Source organism: Pocillopora damicornis, chromosome 11, assembly GCF_964200805.1.
Source record: "Pocillopora damicornis chromosome 11, jaPocDami1.2, whole genome shotgun sequence".
NCBI lineage: Eukaryota > Metazoa > Cnidaria > Anthozoa > Scleractinia > Pocilloporidae > Pocillopora > Pocillopora damicornis.
In genome coordinates this window covers 551,810-566,488 of record NC_142680.1, presented here as the reverse complement: position 1 = coordinate 566,488, position 14,679 = coordinate 551,810, and the positions used below count along the sequence as shown (strand labels likewise).

Below are 14,679 nucleotides of genomic sequence, written 5' to 3'. Positions count from 1 at the left end.
AGCTAAAAGAACTCGTTCGCGTTGTTTCCTCCTGTTTCAAGGAATTTAAACTGTAATGAGCTGGTCTGAGTAATTATAAATTTTACACCAATGAATTAGGTAAAGAAATTGTGAAAGGTAGATTGATTGTTCATGGCTCTAAAATTGGTTATTTGTAAGATCAGTAAACTTGTGATATCACCGCTGAAAACCTCCCGGCCCTGATATAACAGACAATTCAAAACAAACAAACAAACAAACAAACTACATAGCCCGGTTCCCTCCTGAATGCGCCAAAACAACAACGATGGCGATAATGACAACAAAAACTACAAGTAAAAAGTGAGTCAAATTTTTGCTGAGAGAAACTTAAGATAAGAGATCTTTCTCTTACCTGGACTGCATTAGACGAGAGTTTTCTCCGTTGTTTGATAGCACATTCAGTTTCTGTTGTCGGACTCTTAAGCGGCCTCGCAACCCGGGAAAAAAGATTGCTCAAAGATGCTAAGGAATTAATCATTTCTGGGCTTCCTTTCTCTCTGTTGATTTTCTTGGTCAAATTCATTATTTTTAACTCATTTCTTGGGTTTTCACGTGACACAATAGTGCTGCTGATCTTTGAAGGATCGTCAACGAGTGAAGTTTGGTTTGACTCTTCAGATGGTGAGAGTCTTTCTTCAACATCTTCGCTATCAGACAGGAGCTCTTCCTCTTCACAAGAAAGTATTTTCGCACTGTGGCCAGTGAACAAGGAGGCTAGTGAATCTCTACGTTTCATCCTCTGGCCCCACAATAGCCATTTAAAATTATCTTTCCAACTCTCCTGTAGACTTTCTCAATTAATGTTTTTGAAAAAGTCATATCGTATACTTGATTTGTTTAACTGTTCAATATCGACACATTCTAGATGAAAAACGTTTTGAAGTTTTCTCTCGAAAATGAAAGCTGAAGTTTTGGAACATTTAGCTGTTCTGAATGCAGTCGTAGCTTGTTGTAACTTGGATGTTTTGCTGACATTTTCATGCGTAAAATGAGTTTACTTTGAGTGAAACTGTACGAAAATTGTTAGAATCCCGGATGTCAGACCCATTGACAAGGGACTGCGAGAGATGTTCAGCCGTATTTCACTTTATGGCCGTCGTAGCTACAGCGTGGGTCGACTAGAATTGAGATAGATGGACTAAAACTTTGATTCGATCATTATGAGATTTCGGCATTTTCTGGGAAATTTTCCGTTTTTTATTTTCAACACATAAATATTAAAGTCAATGTACTTAATTGTGAAGGAATACGTTCACCGAGACTAAGGGGGCCTAAGGTCCAAAAATTTCCGTCGCATCTTCGTACTTCTTCGGAGATTTCTCGAGACTTAATCGTGCATACCAGTCGGACTCCGAAGGTTTTAAGTGTGTAGTTCCGCATTGGCTCGATTGTCTCACATGTTTCACTGCATAGCTCGACAGTGTTTCGAGCTGAATTCATAACATGGCAAGGACATTCCCCTACAATCTTCATTCAATACTTTTCCTGTGGATAGCTCTGGGTTACAGTGAGGGTGAGTTACCCAACTAACAACTGTGTAGATATTCACGTTGACGAAGGGCAAACGCTCGACTGAAACGTCGGCCTTAGAAAATACTTACGGTGGCCAATTTACATCATTAACTCAATTGACAAAACCAAATTATCTTGATATACCCCAACTAACGCAACACTACACATGAAAAATTTACCCCCACACTTTGGAAATTTACCCCCACTATTCGGCAGCTGTTTATGTTTGTGTCTGGAGTAAGTTGAGTTTCGCACGTGTTCACGTGACAATAATAATAATGGAAGATAGATGATCGTCTTTTCACGAGCGTAGGACGAAGAAAAAATCTGAATCTCCATGAGGAATGGAACCTCAGACCTTTGGATTCCGCGCTCCGATGCTCTACCGCAGACTCGCCACAGAAACTCTAGTTTGTATGACACACAGAGTTACAAACATGACTCTATCGACATTGCTGATCCTGGCTGTACGCAAGACGCTTGTCACATGAAATTCCTAATAGACCTTGCTCACCGTAGAGTCTCTGTGGCTCAGTGGTAGGGCATCGGAGAGCGGAATCCGAAGGTCTGAGATTCGATTCCTCAGAATTCAAAAACACCTTTCTCTATTTCTCTAACGAGCTCAAAACTTACTATCTCTCTTATTCTATTTACAAATAATAATAGAGTCTGTGAATGAATGAAAATCACTTATGTGAACTGCGGCTTAAGCAATGACCATAAAGCGATCTTCGCAGTAATCAGTACTACTTAAGTAGTAGTGAAAATATGGCCTTAAAAAAATTCAGGCCTGTAGTAGCTCAATCTCAATGAAAACCCAGAAGAATCTTAAAAGGATAACTGAATTAATTCGCGTTGTAATCTTTTTACCCGTTCAGTATTCAGTGGTAACTAAATTAGGCACTAGCTTTGTTTGTGGTTATTTGACATTTGGGATACATTTCCGGCCGAGGGCTGATATCACTGTCTAATTAAGCGAAAAACTGATTATAGTAAAGTATTACTAGAGTTGTTAGGTCCAGAAAACAAAAATCAGCCAGGCGGGAAATTTCTGTTTCTTTGCGCTTTCGATTATGTCTGGAATTCGATGCGAGATTCCATGAAATCTTTGAGACAAGGAGCGACTTGTAGTTATATTGAAACAAAGAAGAACGTCGTCCGACTTCAAGTGATATTGATATTTTATATTAATATCGAGCTGCAAATGATGTTTATTAAGTATTTCAAATTGAAGAAGAACAATGTTTTGAGCGGCGATCATGCGAAAGAGTTATTGTTTACATCAGGTATCGAAAATTACTAGGCATGTACTTAAGTTTAAACCAAGATAAGGCAAAAAGACATTATCGATCAAAACAAAACCACTGAAGCCATCAAAGCTACCAAAACAAACAACTACAAGGATTGAAACGAGCGATGGGAAAAAGACAATTAACTTGTTACTATGCTTGCCTTCGTGCTGAATACAGTTAAACTCCAGAGTTCTATAAGGTAATATCTGTCCAACATACATTCACATTTCCTTCAATTATCAACAGCAGCATTAACGTGGCCCACTGGGACATATGGTCTACCGAGAGCAAAAGTTGGCTGTCCTGTGACAGTGAATTCCACGGTATGGGCCACAGGATGGCGATTTGAAGACACTGAGGACTACAACCCATTCACCTCTAAATCGCCGAGTTTTCATCTTGATACAGAGGTTGGCATAGATGTTAACAGAACGTTCTGTATTAAGACAAAGGACATCATCTCTGAGGAGGCTGGCGAGTGGCCACAAGGTAAGTGATATACAATCAAACTGCAAAAAAGTAAAGACCAGTGAAGATGCAGACTTTGTGAGGCCACATCCTTCCCCCTAGAAAATCGTGCCACTCACCTCCTCTTCGTTTTCTCTATTAGTGTGGGGTTGGAGGGGAGGGAGGGTATGGCTTCTCGTAAGTTAGCAAAGATACTGTGTTTTCCAGAGAAGCCTTTGATACCACAGAAATACCAAACTAACAAAAAAATTGCAATTGAGAATAAGGTGTTTCCTTCTAAAGATGTTCTGGGATATCAGGCTGCCCAGGGGTTCGCTAGCACCTGCATGGGTGGGGTCACCATATTGCTGGTTCCCTTTGTTTGACCTCCTCCTCAAGGGATGAATGAAGAAAGTTGCTAAGGATACTTCCTTGAAAAAATACGAAATGAGGAGCAATAATCCTAGTTGCCTCTCGGCAAACAATCAGTGGCCTACAAAAAAACTATTGAATTTAACGCTCCTGAAGGTTATGGACCATGAGACTCCGTGACCCTGTACCTTCTGTTTTCCAGTCTGCCTTTTAGTTCGTTGAAACATATACGAAAGCAAGCTTAAAATTCCTATAAGTTTGCAGAGATTGGAAGATATTTATTATGATTATTTCCTTAAGGCAGATATTGTATTTACAAGAAAGGTGATTGCCCCAGAGGACTGAAAGAAGGTTACGTATTTTGGGACGACGAAAACGATAAGAACATCAACGATCAAGGAGGGACACTTCCTGATGGCAAATACGACAAGGACACTTCTATATACTATTGTTGCAGAACCGACGGTGACAAATTGAAGCCCATCCCCCTCCCCCTAATCAGTCCGTTTTACCTTATGGCTTTCAACACGTCAGAGTGCCAGCGCGTGCAAGGCGCCATTGCCACAGAGGAGTACATTGCATTTGACTCTGAGGATGACAACAACCAAAATGCGCGTAATGGAAGCTATCCCTTCGGAGCAGGAGGGAGGAATCACCGAGTCTATTATTGTTATTATGAAGGTAAGGGGTTAATGTCAGTATCTGTGCAACTACCCTCCCTTAACAACTGATGACAAGTTAGGGGTTGAAGTTGGGTTAAAGTTGGGATAAGGGAGGGGTAGGTGCGAACTTGTTCACATCACGAAATTGAACCAAGATAAGTTTTGTAGCAAGAACATTAGCACGTTGTGTAGGCATATCGTAAAAGTAAACACTTTTCAAAATTATCCAATGTGAATTTAGCGTAAGTACGCAAGGTTAGCCTCAATTGCTTTCGTCACCACGATACTAGTTACTGCGGTATAACGTTGTTGACACGATACCGAGGGAGGAAGCGGAAAAGTTTAGGGACGCTGTCCTCGTAGTCTTCGCCAACGAGAATAATTTGATGAGAAAACTACCTTTAATTAAAGTTGGGCAGAGTAGGAGGGCATCTTTATTGGGTGAGGGTTAGTCGAGTTTTAAAATCGCAGAAAAAAAATGCAAACCCTTTAAAAAACTTGATAATAACTCCTGACCTAGCCCACTTTGTAATATGGGTGAATAGGGATCATCATTTATAGGGAATGGGGATAATCCCAGGGGTTTTGTATCCTCCATACGGGGCACGAGGGTCTGAGACAATAAGGAAGACATGCAAGTGGTGGTCACAGCTCCAATAATTTCATTTGTGTGTGTGTGTTCTTAGGTTGTCTCTATACATACAGCTTGGATAACGACGAGCAGATGCTATTCATCTCTCCAAAATTCTTTAACGATGGATTTCCGTCGGAGCAGAAGTGCACGTGGCGATTTGTTGCCCGAGAGAAGGAGAGTAAGGTGCATATTACCTTTCTGGAGACACATATAAGAGAAGGCGACAGTATTTCTATTCGTAATGGCTGGAGCAGTGGATCAGTCGTGGGTAAAATAGATCCAATAAATCCCTTCGATCCCAATGGATATGCGTCACAGAACAATTTTCTTCTCGTGGAGTTTAATTCAAAGTCTTCCTTAACACCTGGGATCCATCATCCCAAAGGTTTCCGCGGAATATTCAAAATTATTTCAAATGAAGGTAAGAATCACTGCGAGAAGGTAACAATATTATTGCCTTAGAGGTCAATGAGTCTCTCAAGTGGCCTTTGGTTTGCACTACTACCTCAGTATGAGGCAAAATGACACCAAAGAATTTTAAATTGACACCTGGAAAATATCATTGTTGGCAACCATGTTCAGATGTCAGATAACTATAATTATAATTACTACATAACTGATCAAGTCCTGATAACGAAAGATTTAGAAAAAACATTTCATAATAAAAAAATAGCGAGATTAAAACATGACGTTTGGGCGACAACATGTCACCATCATCAACTGTAAATTATTATAAGTTCAGTGACGTTATCTAAAGAAAGGAAAGTGTAAAAAAAAAAGAATGCACATAATTAAATAAATAGTTTTCTCTGGAATTGAGTATTTCTGACTTTTCAGAGTCGGTCTCTTTTTCCTTATTAAAAGCATCTCATAAATAAGGCACTCAAACTTTCCGCGGCATTCCTTAGGATGGCAAATTGCTCGTGAGGATTAATCAAGTCTACGCAGTTATGTAGGTTTTTCATCTGTTCGAATGGTTGCAGTTCCACAGGGTCCTAAGTGGCCAAATGGTACATATGGACTCCCCCGCCCCAGGGCCGGCTGTCCTCCGAGGTCAGACGACATCTTCTGGGAGACTGGGTGGAGGTTTCAGGACACTGACGACAACAATCCTAGTAATAAAGTATCTGAGAGCTTCCACATGGATTCTACAGTCGATAAAAATGACCTTAATAAAAGCTTTTGCATTGCCACGCAGGATAAGGGAACAGAATGGCCAAAAGGTGAGTATAGTTTATTTAAGAAAAGTTTAGCGGAGACCAGCGGAGTCTAGATCCAAATTAGAATTACAGTGATACGCTGACACTAGTCCACACCCAGGGATGCAGTCTCACTGCACTTAATAGCTGTATTAATAAATATATCAAATTGCAAGGTATCGCGACATTCTTCTGTGTCAAAAATAATGGCAGCACCTCACCATGGATTGGTGACGTGGTATTTTTTTAGATATATTTGATCCCATTGATCCGAGGAAGTTATTTTTTCGCAGGTCAGTATTGCATTTACAAAAAAGGAGCTTGCCCCAAAGGCCTCTCTGAGGGATATATATTGTTTGATGACGAAGACCACAAAAACCAGAATAAGATGGGAGGGACACTTCCAGACGGAATATACAACAAAGATACCAATATATCGTATTGTTGTCGGACGGATGGTGACAAATTGGAGCCCGTCACCCTCCCTGTGAGCAATCCTTTTTACTTGCTGGCCTACAACACATCTGAGTGTCAGCAGGTTAATGGAGCTATCGCTACGAAGGAGTTTATACATTATGACACCGAAGACGGTGATCATAAAAGAGACCAGATGAATGGTGCTTATCCTTCTGCGAAAGGAAAGAATTTGACGATTACTTACTGTTATTATCAAGGTCTGTATTTACAAGAAGTGGTATGTAAAAAGTTGTGGTATATCAGTAATTAAAGCAAATGAGCAGTCAAAAAGCAAGGCGGTATGAGGCGAATCAATCCCTTTCCCAGGCCCTTTCCTAATTTTGAAAGGAAAAGGTGAATATAATGGATAAAGCAATACCTTACCCAGAGAAGTCTGCCGCAGCCGTTTCAAAGAACCTTCAGCAATCATCGTGCCACCTCATAGCTCATAGCGAGCTCAAAATGCAGTCACGCCAGGATTTAACGAGTGAAATATTAGCGGGGTTCGCTTCATTTCCTTCTCTCCTTATGGTCATAATTTTGGTTTAATCTTCCCAGCTCTAGAAAGTTTTCCACAGTATCAGTATCAGTAACCCTTTCAATCTACCACGTAGGGGGGTTAGCCTTTGAAACTTCAACAAAAATCGTCAGGAGCTCCGTTTCAGGGTTCCAGTCAGGCCTTCATTTTTATTGTAGCGGTCATGGGGTTTATGAAAGTCCCTATTGCACTTCACCCTGACTGACCATCCCTTTCTTTGGGATTTTGCCCAGGGGCACGACAGGGACATTGAACTGGTCTTTGTTCCCCGTGGCTAATGTCCTATGCTCCTTACCAGGAGCGGAGATGGCCTTATCTCTGAAACATTATTTAATCAAGTATGAAACCTGTCTGATACCGAAAAATGTGACAATAAAGGAGATTAAATCTCTTGAACGATAAAAACAAGATAAGGGAACGAGGGAAACATGCTGCGTGCGACTGCACTTTTTTCCTTGTGTAAACGCAAATTTTACGTATGTTTCTCTTCTCAAAACAGCCTGTCATTACACCATGAGTGAGACTCCTCAGGAGTTCATGTCACCTTTTTACCGCAGTGGTGATGGCTACCCGAACTCACAGCTCTGCACCTGGCGATTCTTGATACAGGAGAAAAACCCTAAATCACAGCAGATCCTAATCAAGTTCCCAGAGTTTAATTTAAGAAAAGATGGGGACGGTGACGTGGTGAGGATTTACGGTGGCTGGGACGAGAAGGCAAAGCTTCTTGCAGAATTTAATGGTGATCACCCACCCCCAACCAAGGGCGTGGCAGCTGACTCCTCTGTGGTGTATGTGGTGTTCAAATCTGACTCACAAGCCCGCTCCAAGGGTTTCAGAGGAGTTTTCTTAAATCAGAGTAAGTAGCAAAGGCATGTTTGTAGTTAGTATGGTCTTTTGATAATTGGAGAGGTCGTAGATGAATTAAAAACTATCTGTTTTAAGGAAAGATGTTTTATGATATAAGTGAGATCTCTAATCATAACATGCTTTTGTTCTCATAGCATACAATGCTGCTTCTGTACCAACACGACCCATAACGATTCCAACACGGCCCATTCCAGTGAAAACAAATGAAACTTCAGGTAACAAATCCGTAGTCCAGGCCAGCGTAATAACAATAGTCTTAGATTAATACCAATAAACCATAGAGGAATGCAAACTCTTAGGGTCAGGTGAACCCAGAAAAATGAAAATGGTTTTATTTTGATGCGCTCTATACTGTTTCCTTCACCTCCTAGAACATTTACCCATCTACTTCCGTACAATTGGTGCTTCTCCATTTCCCAACTCTTCCAAATTCATCTTCATACCATGATTGATACTTTGATCACAGACTTGATAAAGAGCTATCTTCTCCAAACGGTACATATGTATCGATAAATCATCCGACAAACTGGTACCGAAAATAGACTAGTACATGATTTCTTGATTCAACACCATATTCTCTTTACTTTTATACAAGGAAGTGTAAAGCAGTTACAGGAGAGAATTAATTTTTCAGATCTTGGACAGTTGAACAGCTACAGTAGATGCATGTGCCTGTTCACACAGTTGTGTACAGAGTAAGAGAGAAGCTGCACTTATAGAAATCACAATATATTTTATTGAATAGTGTCTTTACTAAATGTTCAGTTAAAGAAAAGACGAACGAGACAGCTACAGTAACCACAGCAAGTGCCAGTTTAAACCTAACGACGACAAAATCCGAAGGTAAGTATCACTTTCGGTTTTGCGTTTAATCTTACTGAAATACGGATGAGTGACATGCTAAATGTCGCAGAGTATCCTTGGTGAGCCTTATTTTTAGTATAGTTAAATAATTAATTATCGTTAGAGGTGAAATAGACTAGGAGCAGTCCCTCCTTTTCGGCGAATTCTGGAAGTAAGACGTACTTTTCGTGCACTATACATGCAGGGTTAGTTATTCAAAACAAACATTTAAAAATAAGTAGTTCAGAGGGATACAAATGAAACCCGTCTTTTATCTCTCTCATACACTGGAAAGATATCGTCAGTAATAGTGATAGACAGCAACCTTGTCCGGAGAAAAATACCGTTGATTTCTCATGGAATTTTTTTAACGTTCTGCATAGAATTTTAGCTTAGGATGCTATTATTCATACATGGATTTTATCTTGCCCGAAAAGGTTCGCAGAGCGCTAGTTCAGGAAAACACGGTGTTCCAACTGCTATTATAGTGCTCGTGGTAATTGCAATATTGATTGGCATGGCGGTCAGTATATACTGCATTAGACGAAAGAGACTGCGGCAAAGAATAAAGAGGATGACAAATTCCGGGCTCCTGGCTCAAGGCAAAGACAGGGAAAGCTACCATTATAGTGATCTGGAGGAATACGAGTTTACGGGAGAAACACCAGACTTATTTCCACCGTCTTAACTACCTCTGAACCAATATTGGTCTCAATTAAATTGTGCTTTTCGAATGGCAATTAACGGGGCTAAAACATAGGTTTAAAGTAAAACTTCTTAGCTATAAAGCGAAATTAAACCCCTTTTTTAAGAAAATCAGCTGGGAATTTGTTCAAGCTGGAATTTGAACAAAGAAAAAACAGAGAACTATACGAACTAAACGAAATATACGAGGAAAGAACAAAGTACAATACGAAAGAAAAAAAACTTCATTTTTCTCATAATATGTAAGATGGGTTTCCTCTCTAATTTTGTCGCTGTTTATTTCGTGTTAAAGCAATTGAGAATAAGGTGAAATACAATGATTACCAAGCCTTGCACAAAAAAAACCTTTCTCGAATTTATAGTATTAAATATTAGTAATATCATGAGGTGATGGGCTCCTGGAAATTCTCAAAATCGTAAGCAATTCCAGTTTTGGTCATTTAATGATTCCTGGGTTTCTGTTTATTTTTCTTCCTATCTAATTAAATATTAACAGCCTTTTCAACACGTTGTGGATCAGTGACTGTATTGGCTGAATGAACGTACAAACAGATGACGTTAAAACGCCTTTCAAGACGTCAGCGACGTCACAACCGCCTTTGTTTCTCACGTGCGTGCCTATATCTGTCTCTATTCAAAACTTTTGACGGCTTAAGTGCCTCAACGTTGCGTAAATAATAGTGTTAATGACCCCGAAATAAATTAAGGTTGCGAGGAAAAAAAGAAATTTTTTTGAGGACTTCTGTCGTTTCTTGAATCGAAAACTTATCACTTGTTCATTGCTCCTAGTCAAGTGAACATATTCTAACTTTTCACAGAATAAACTATGTAGGCGAAAACAGAGGAGGTTGTATCCTTATTAATCCTAAATTTACCGTGTAAATAAAATTACCTAATAGGTGTGTAGGAGGGCAGAACTTGGGCTTTCACAAAAGGTTAATTTTTCTCAAAAGGGACCGTTGCGCTTATTTACGGGAAGAGAGCTGGAAAAACAAAAGTACCCCATATTCAACAGTGTTAATGAACATCGTGAGACAAAACAAACCCACAAAAGTGCACATGAATCGAGATCTATTGCCCGAGGTTCCTGAAATTGTCATTAAACGATACAACATTCATGTGGCTGACTGAAAAATCTCGTAACTGACAATGGCTCAAAGCAATTCTAGATTTGAATTGGTTTTAGTAATCACTTCCTCGTATTTTGGCGATATCCTGATATCAAATAAAACTTTTTGGGATATTGTCGCAAGATATTGGAAATATCCGGGAGATATAAATATATTTTGATACAAATTTGCGTTTGCAAGCTTATTAATTTTTATGCCGATTAGCAAAAGGTCGGGATTTTCCGACCTTGAGTTCCGGTCGGGTTCATTACGTTTGAGAAGAGAAAAAGTGTGCAAATTTTTTTTTTCCTTTCGCTAAGTGATGACTGTGTGTTGAGCAACATGCAGGTAAAGAATATATTATATTTCGAAGTTATTTTCGCTTTAAAAGGTTAACGGTAAGGATAATTTGAAATCAAAGCAAATTTCAGTCCTATGTAGGTTCATGTATATTTAGGCTTAAACTAGATTTTCATATTTACGACTTCGTTTCAGAAGGTGGATCAAAACAACAAAATGGAACATTCCCCAATTCCAAAAGGAAAAGTCGTATCGCATTAAAATCGGGAAACTTCTACGGCCAATTTTTTTTGTAGCTTTGGCATACAACCTTGTGCGTAGTGCCCCGCGCGCAAATTATTGTTTAGCAAACATCACTTTTCTCGCGAATCACACAACAGCCCGTGATGCGTGTTAACAGCCTAATGCGACGGCAAGAGGCTATCTATATCAACTGCTCTGCAAGCTCTGAAACAAAATGTTAATTTACGATTATTTATATCGTCGAAGAGCAAAATCTGTAGATTACAGCGTGGAAGGTACATTGGCAAAGATCGTGGAAGGTGTGTTGTAAATTTTCGCCCTGATTTCACCTGCAGATTAATCCACCAGGTGCAGGAAGCGAAAAAGGAGCGAAATATTAAAGACTCAGAGAAATTACTGTGATCGATCTCTCTGATATCGAAACGACGAGAAGAAAAAAATCAAAGTCGTTTACGTTATTCAGAGCACGTAAAATAAGCGACACGCCCCCGATGTCTGGGTTGTGAAATATAAACATTCATGACCATTTAGCTTCTGAAGCCATATTTAGCATCTACGGTTTAGATCAATAATTAATCGTCTTTGTTTGACATAAATGACTCTCAGCCATTCAGCGGCCCAGAAAGAAAATGCGCGGCGCCTTGCTAAATTTACAAGGAATAAGAAAAGTGATACAAGATTATCTACACACGTTAGTCTGATCCAATCTGCCCTGGGAGGTTAGACTACAAACGCGCGCTAATCTCACCATTGCTGACGAACTTTTTCGTGTTATTTTGATGAAGAGTTTGCCACTGAGAGCATAATACATTTACAGAATGATATTTACGCACATTTTCCGTTATTTGGATGACAGAGATGCTGAAGAGACGAGGAAAAACAACGGTGAAAATATAAGACCGCCAGCCGCGGAGTACCGGTTTCATGTGTCCTCAACTGAGCATCGTGATGCGAAGTTTGAACAGATTTCTTGGAAAGCAACTCCAGGTCTAACTGTTGTTTCCGGAGCTCACCAAACAGGCGCAAGTTTAAGTAAAACATCATCCAGCGCTCCTCTGGCTCAAGGATTTTGTTCGTTGCGAGGGGAAACGCTTGGCGCAAAAACAACAAAGAAACAAGTTTTACCTCCAATTGGAAAATTACAAATTTCAGGGCCAGGTGGAAAAGAGTTTACACAAGATGAAAATTATTTCGCAAAACTGCCACCAATTGAACCACTGGATGACAAAACGCAAGCATTTCCGAAAAAATCGAGGGCATGTTCGGAAAAAGAGAGAGAGTCAATTTGGAATAATACCTCGATAAATACTCGACTGCCTCATAAAGATCAAATATGTTTGGGGACGAACAGCGCGGAGCGGTTCAACACGGTAGGGCAAGTTAAGGAGGAGAGTAATCCCAGGATAGAAAATGTGACAACGACTAATCTGACTCCAGAATTATCGGCTGATAACTGGAATAAGAAACACGGACTTACAATGCAAACAGTTGATGACATGACGCTGGTCAAAGCAGGCGCTAAAACTTCTTATTATCAAAATGCTAAAATGAAGCTGGACATTGAAACTGTTAAAGTCCGATCCTCGAAAACTGATGCGATTAACGCCGATGAGACGAAGGAGTACAAAATTCGGCGAATTCAGACGCGACTAAAGAGTTTCTCGGACGGCGAAGAGTCACCTGAAAATGAGAGGTGTCAAAACCGGGATGAAAATAGGAAAACGAAGATGACAGAAGATTTATATAAAAACTTGGGTTTAATCGACCGTAACACTGGCTTTCTACGACACTCCACGAAACGAAGAACGGGATCTGCAAAGTCCCGGTGGTACAGTACGCCTTGCGTACAAGCAGGGGAAGTTTCACGTTTGAAAGCTCACGGAGGCTCTATTTCTTCCGCGGTGCGTGGCGAAGGAAAGAGGAAACGTCCGATACAGTTACTTGCGTGCGTCAAAGGAAGACGAAACGCTATCTGCGAGGTAATTGAACAGAGCATAGAGCCTGAATTCGGTTCGAGTTTATACGAAATGAGGAAAAGTTTAATTAGTATAACGTGAAGACAGCTTGCAACCAAGACGAGATCAAACAGCGCCAAGTGACTAAGAGACAGGTGATTTTTTTTTTGCCACCCTCGAGTTTCCGCAAGATGTATTTCATAACGGCATCGTGCCGTGTGAATTCATTTCGCACCAAAAAAACACCGCCATTCCCTGGAAATGGCCTCTGCACAAAAGGGAAATTGCTCTTTATGGAAGTTATGGCGTTCGTCAAAACATAAAGTTGATTTTATGAATAATATTACTATAAATATATTTTTCGACGCCGGTTAAAGGACGATGGAACTTTACCAAGGGTTTCGACATAAAAATACTGTAAAAGTAAACACATTCATTTGTATTTGCGGAGCCTAAAAAGGCTTTTGTGAATATTTAGCGATTTAAAAATAGGAATTAGCTAAGATGACAATCTATTGATAAAAGTGAATAACTAATTGGAATTTTAATTTAACTCGCAGAATAAATTGTTGTAACTTTTCGAGGTATCAATTAACTTAACTTATACTACCGTGCTGTTAAGTATTTTCTCGTGGCCGCCAAATCGCAGATGATCTTGGAAATAGTGTAGTCGTAAAAATAGATTTTGATAAAATAAACTTCGAAAAATTAGAAACGTGGCAAGCAACATGCTACAAACAATTTCGATAAGTCGTTGGCAAGAGGCCGGAAGCCTTAGTATTAAAGGTGACTAAAATGTTTATCTTTTGCGCGCATCGTTAAAATACCCACGAAAATAACTTCCTTTGTTCAAGATGAGCGAAATTATTCAAGTGTCGATGGAACATTTTCAAGGAAACATAAAAACCGCAGGTAGGCCGAAAGATCTGAATTTCGTGACCGGCCAAGTGGGAGACCAAATAAGTAATTATGCTTACATTTATTCCAAAACTAATGCAGGAGGCGGTCGATATGTTAAGGATACGAAAAAACCATAATAGCGCCTTTCTGAACAAATTTTCGTGAAAATTTTTTTATTATGTCAAACTGGTAATCCATGTGACTCATATCTTTTCCTCGTACGCATGCGCGGAGTAGACACCCATTTTCAGCTGGTCAAATAATATCAAAATTACAAGTTATCTCGGGAGTTTAACCAACCTTTGGCGTCACAAAAGTAAAATATGTTTGCTTGGTGGTTCTTTCATCTTTCCCGATTTATTATTTAAGATTGCTAATGAGGATAACAGTCGTAGTATTTTCCAATTAATTTGTAACTTGCCCATTATATAAAATAATGCGAAACACTGTGTACTCGGGCGGAAGTAACTATCGAGTGTAACGGTTTATATCTGAGACAGTTGGATAGGAATAGCAGGTCATAAGAGTTCACTTTCCCTCTACATGGTAAAATTTAAGACAAATGTAAATATTGCATATTGTGGAGCCTGAAAACAAAAATGAATTATAAATATCAAAACA

General features: G+C 39.6%; 2 protein-coding genes across 3 annotated transcripts; both read left to right on the top strand.

Annotated features, from left to right (window-relative positions):
- The first annotated feature begins 1,358 nt into the window (after positions 1-1,358).
- LOC113669478 (uncharacterized) lies at positions 1,359-10,394 on the top strand. 2 transcript variants are annotated; one of them, XM_089188127.1, is made up of 10 exons: positions 1,359-1,534; positions 3,072-3,314; positions 3,945-4,325; positions 4,993-5,361; positions 5,924-6,163; positions 6,433-6,813; positions 7,633-7,992; positions 8,138-8,218; positions 8,769-8,846; positions 9,284-10,394. In XM_089188127.1, the coding sequence occupies exons 1-10, from the start codon at positions 1,465-1,467 to the stop codon at positions 9,532-9,534; spliced, it is 2,454 nt and encodes an 817-aa protein (XP_089044253.1). In that variant the 5' UTR covers positions 1,359-1,464; the 3' UTR covers positions 9,535-10,394. The 2 variants fall into 2 exon arrangements, with proteins under 2 accessions (XP_089044253.1, XP_089044254.1); XM_089188128.1 differs by having other exon boundaries at positions 1,364-1,534; positions 3,075-3,314.
- A 962-nt stretch (positions 10,395-11,356) lies between these two features.
- LOC113669524 (uncharacterized) lies at positions 11,357-13,738 on the top strand. Its single transcript, XM_089188132.1, has one exon. It carries the CDS (start codon positions 12,022-12,024, stop codon positions 13,258-13,260), a length of 1,239 nt encoding a protein of 412 aa, XP_089044258.1. The 5' UTR covers positions 11,357-12,021; the 3' UTR covers positions 13,261-13,738.
- Positions 13,739-14,679: the final 941 nt, after the last annotated feature.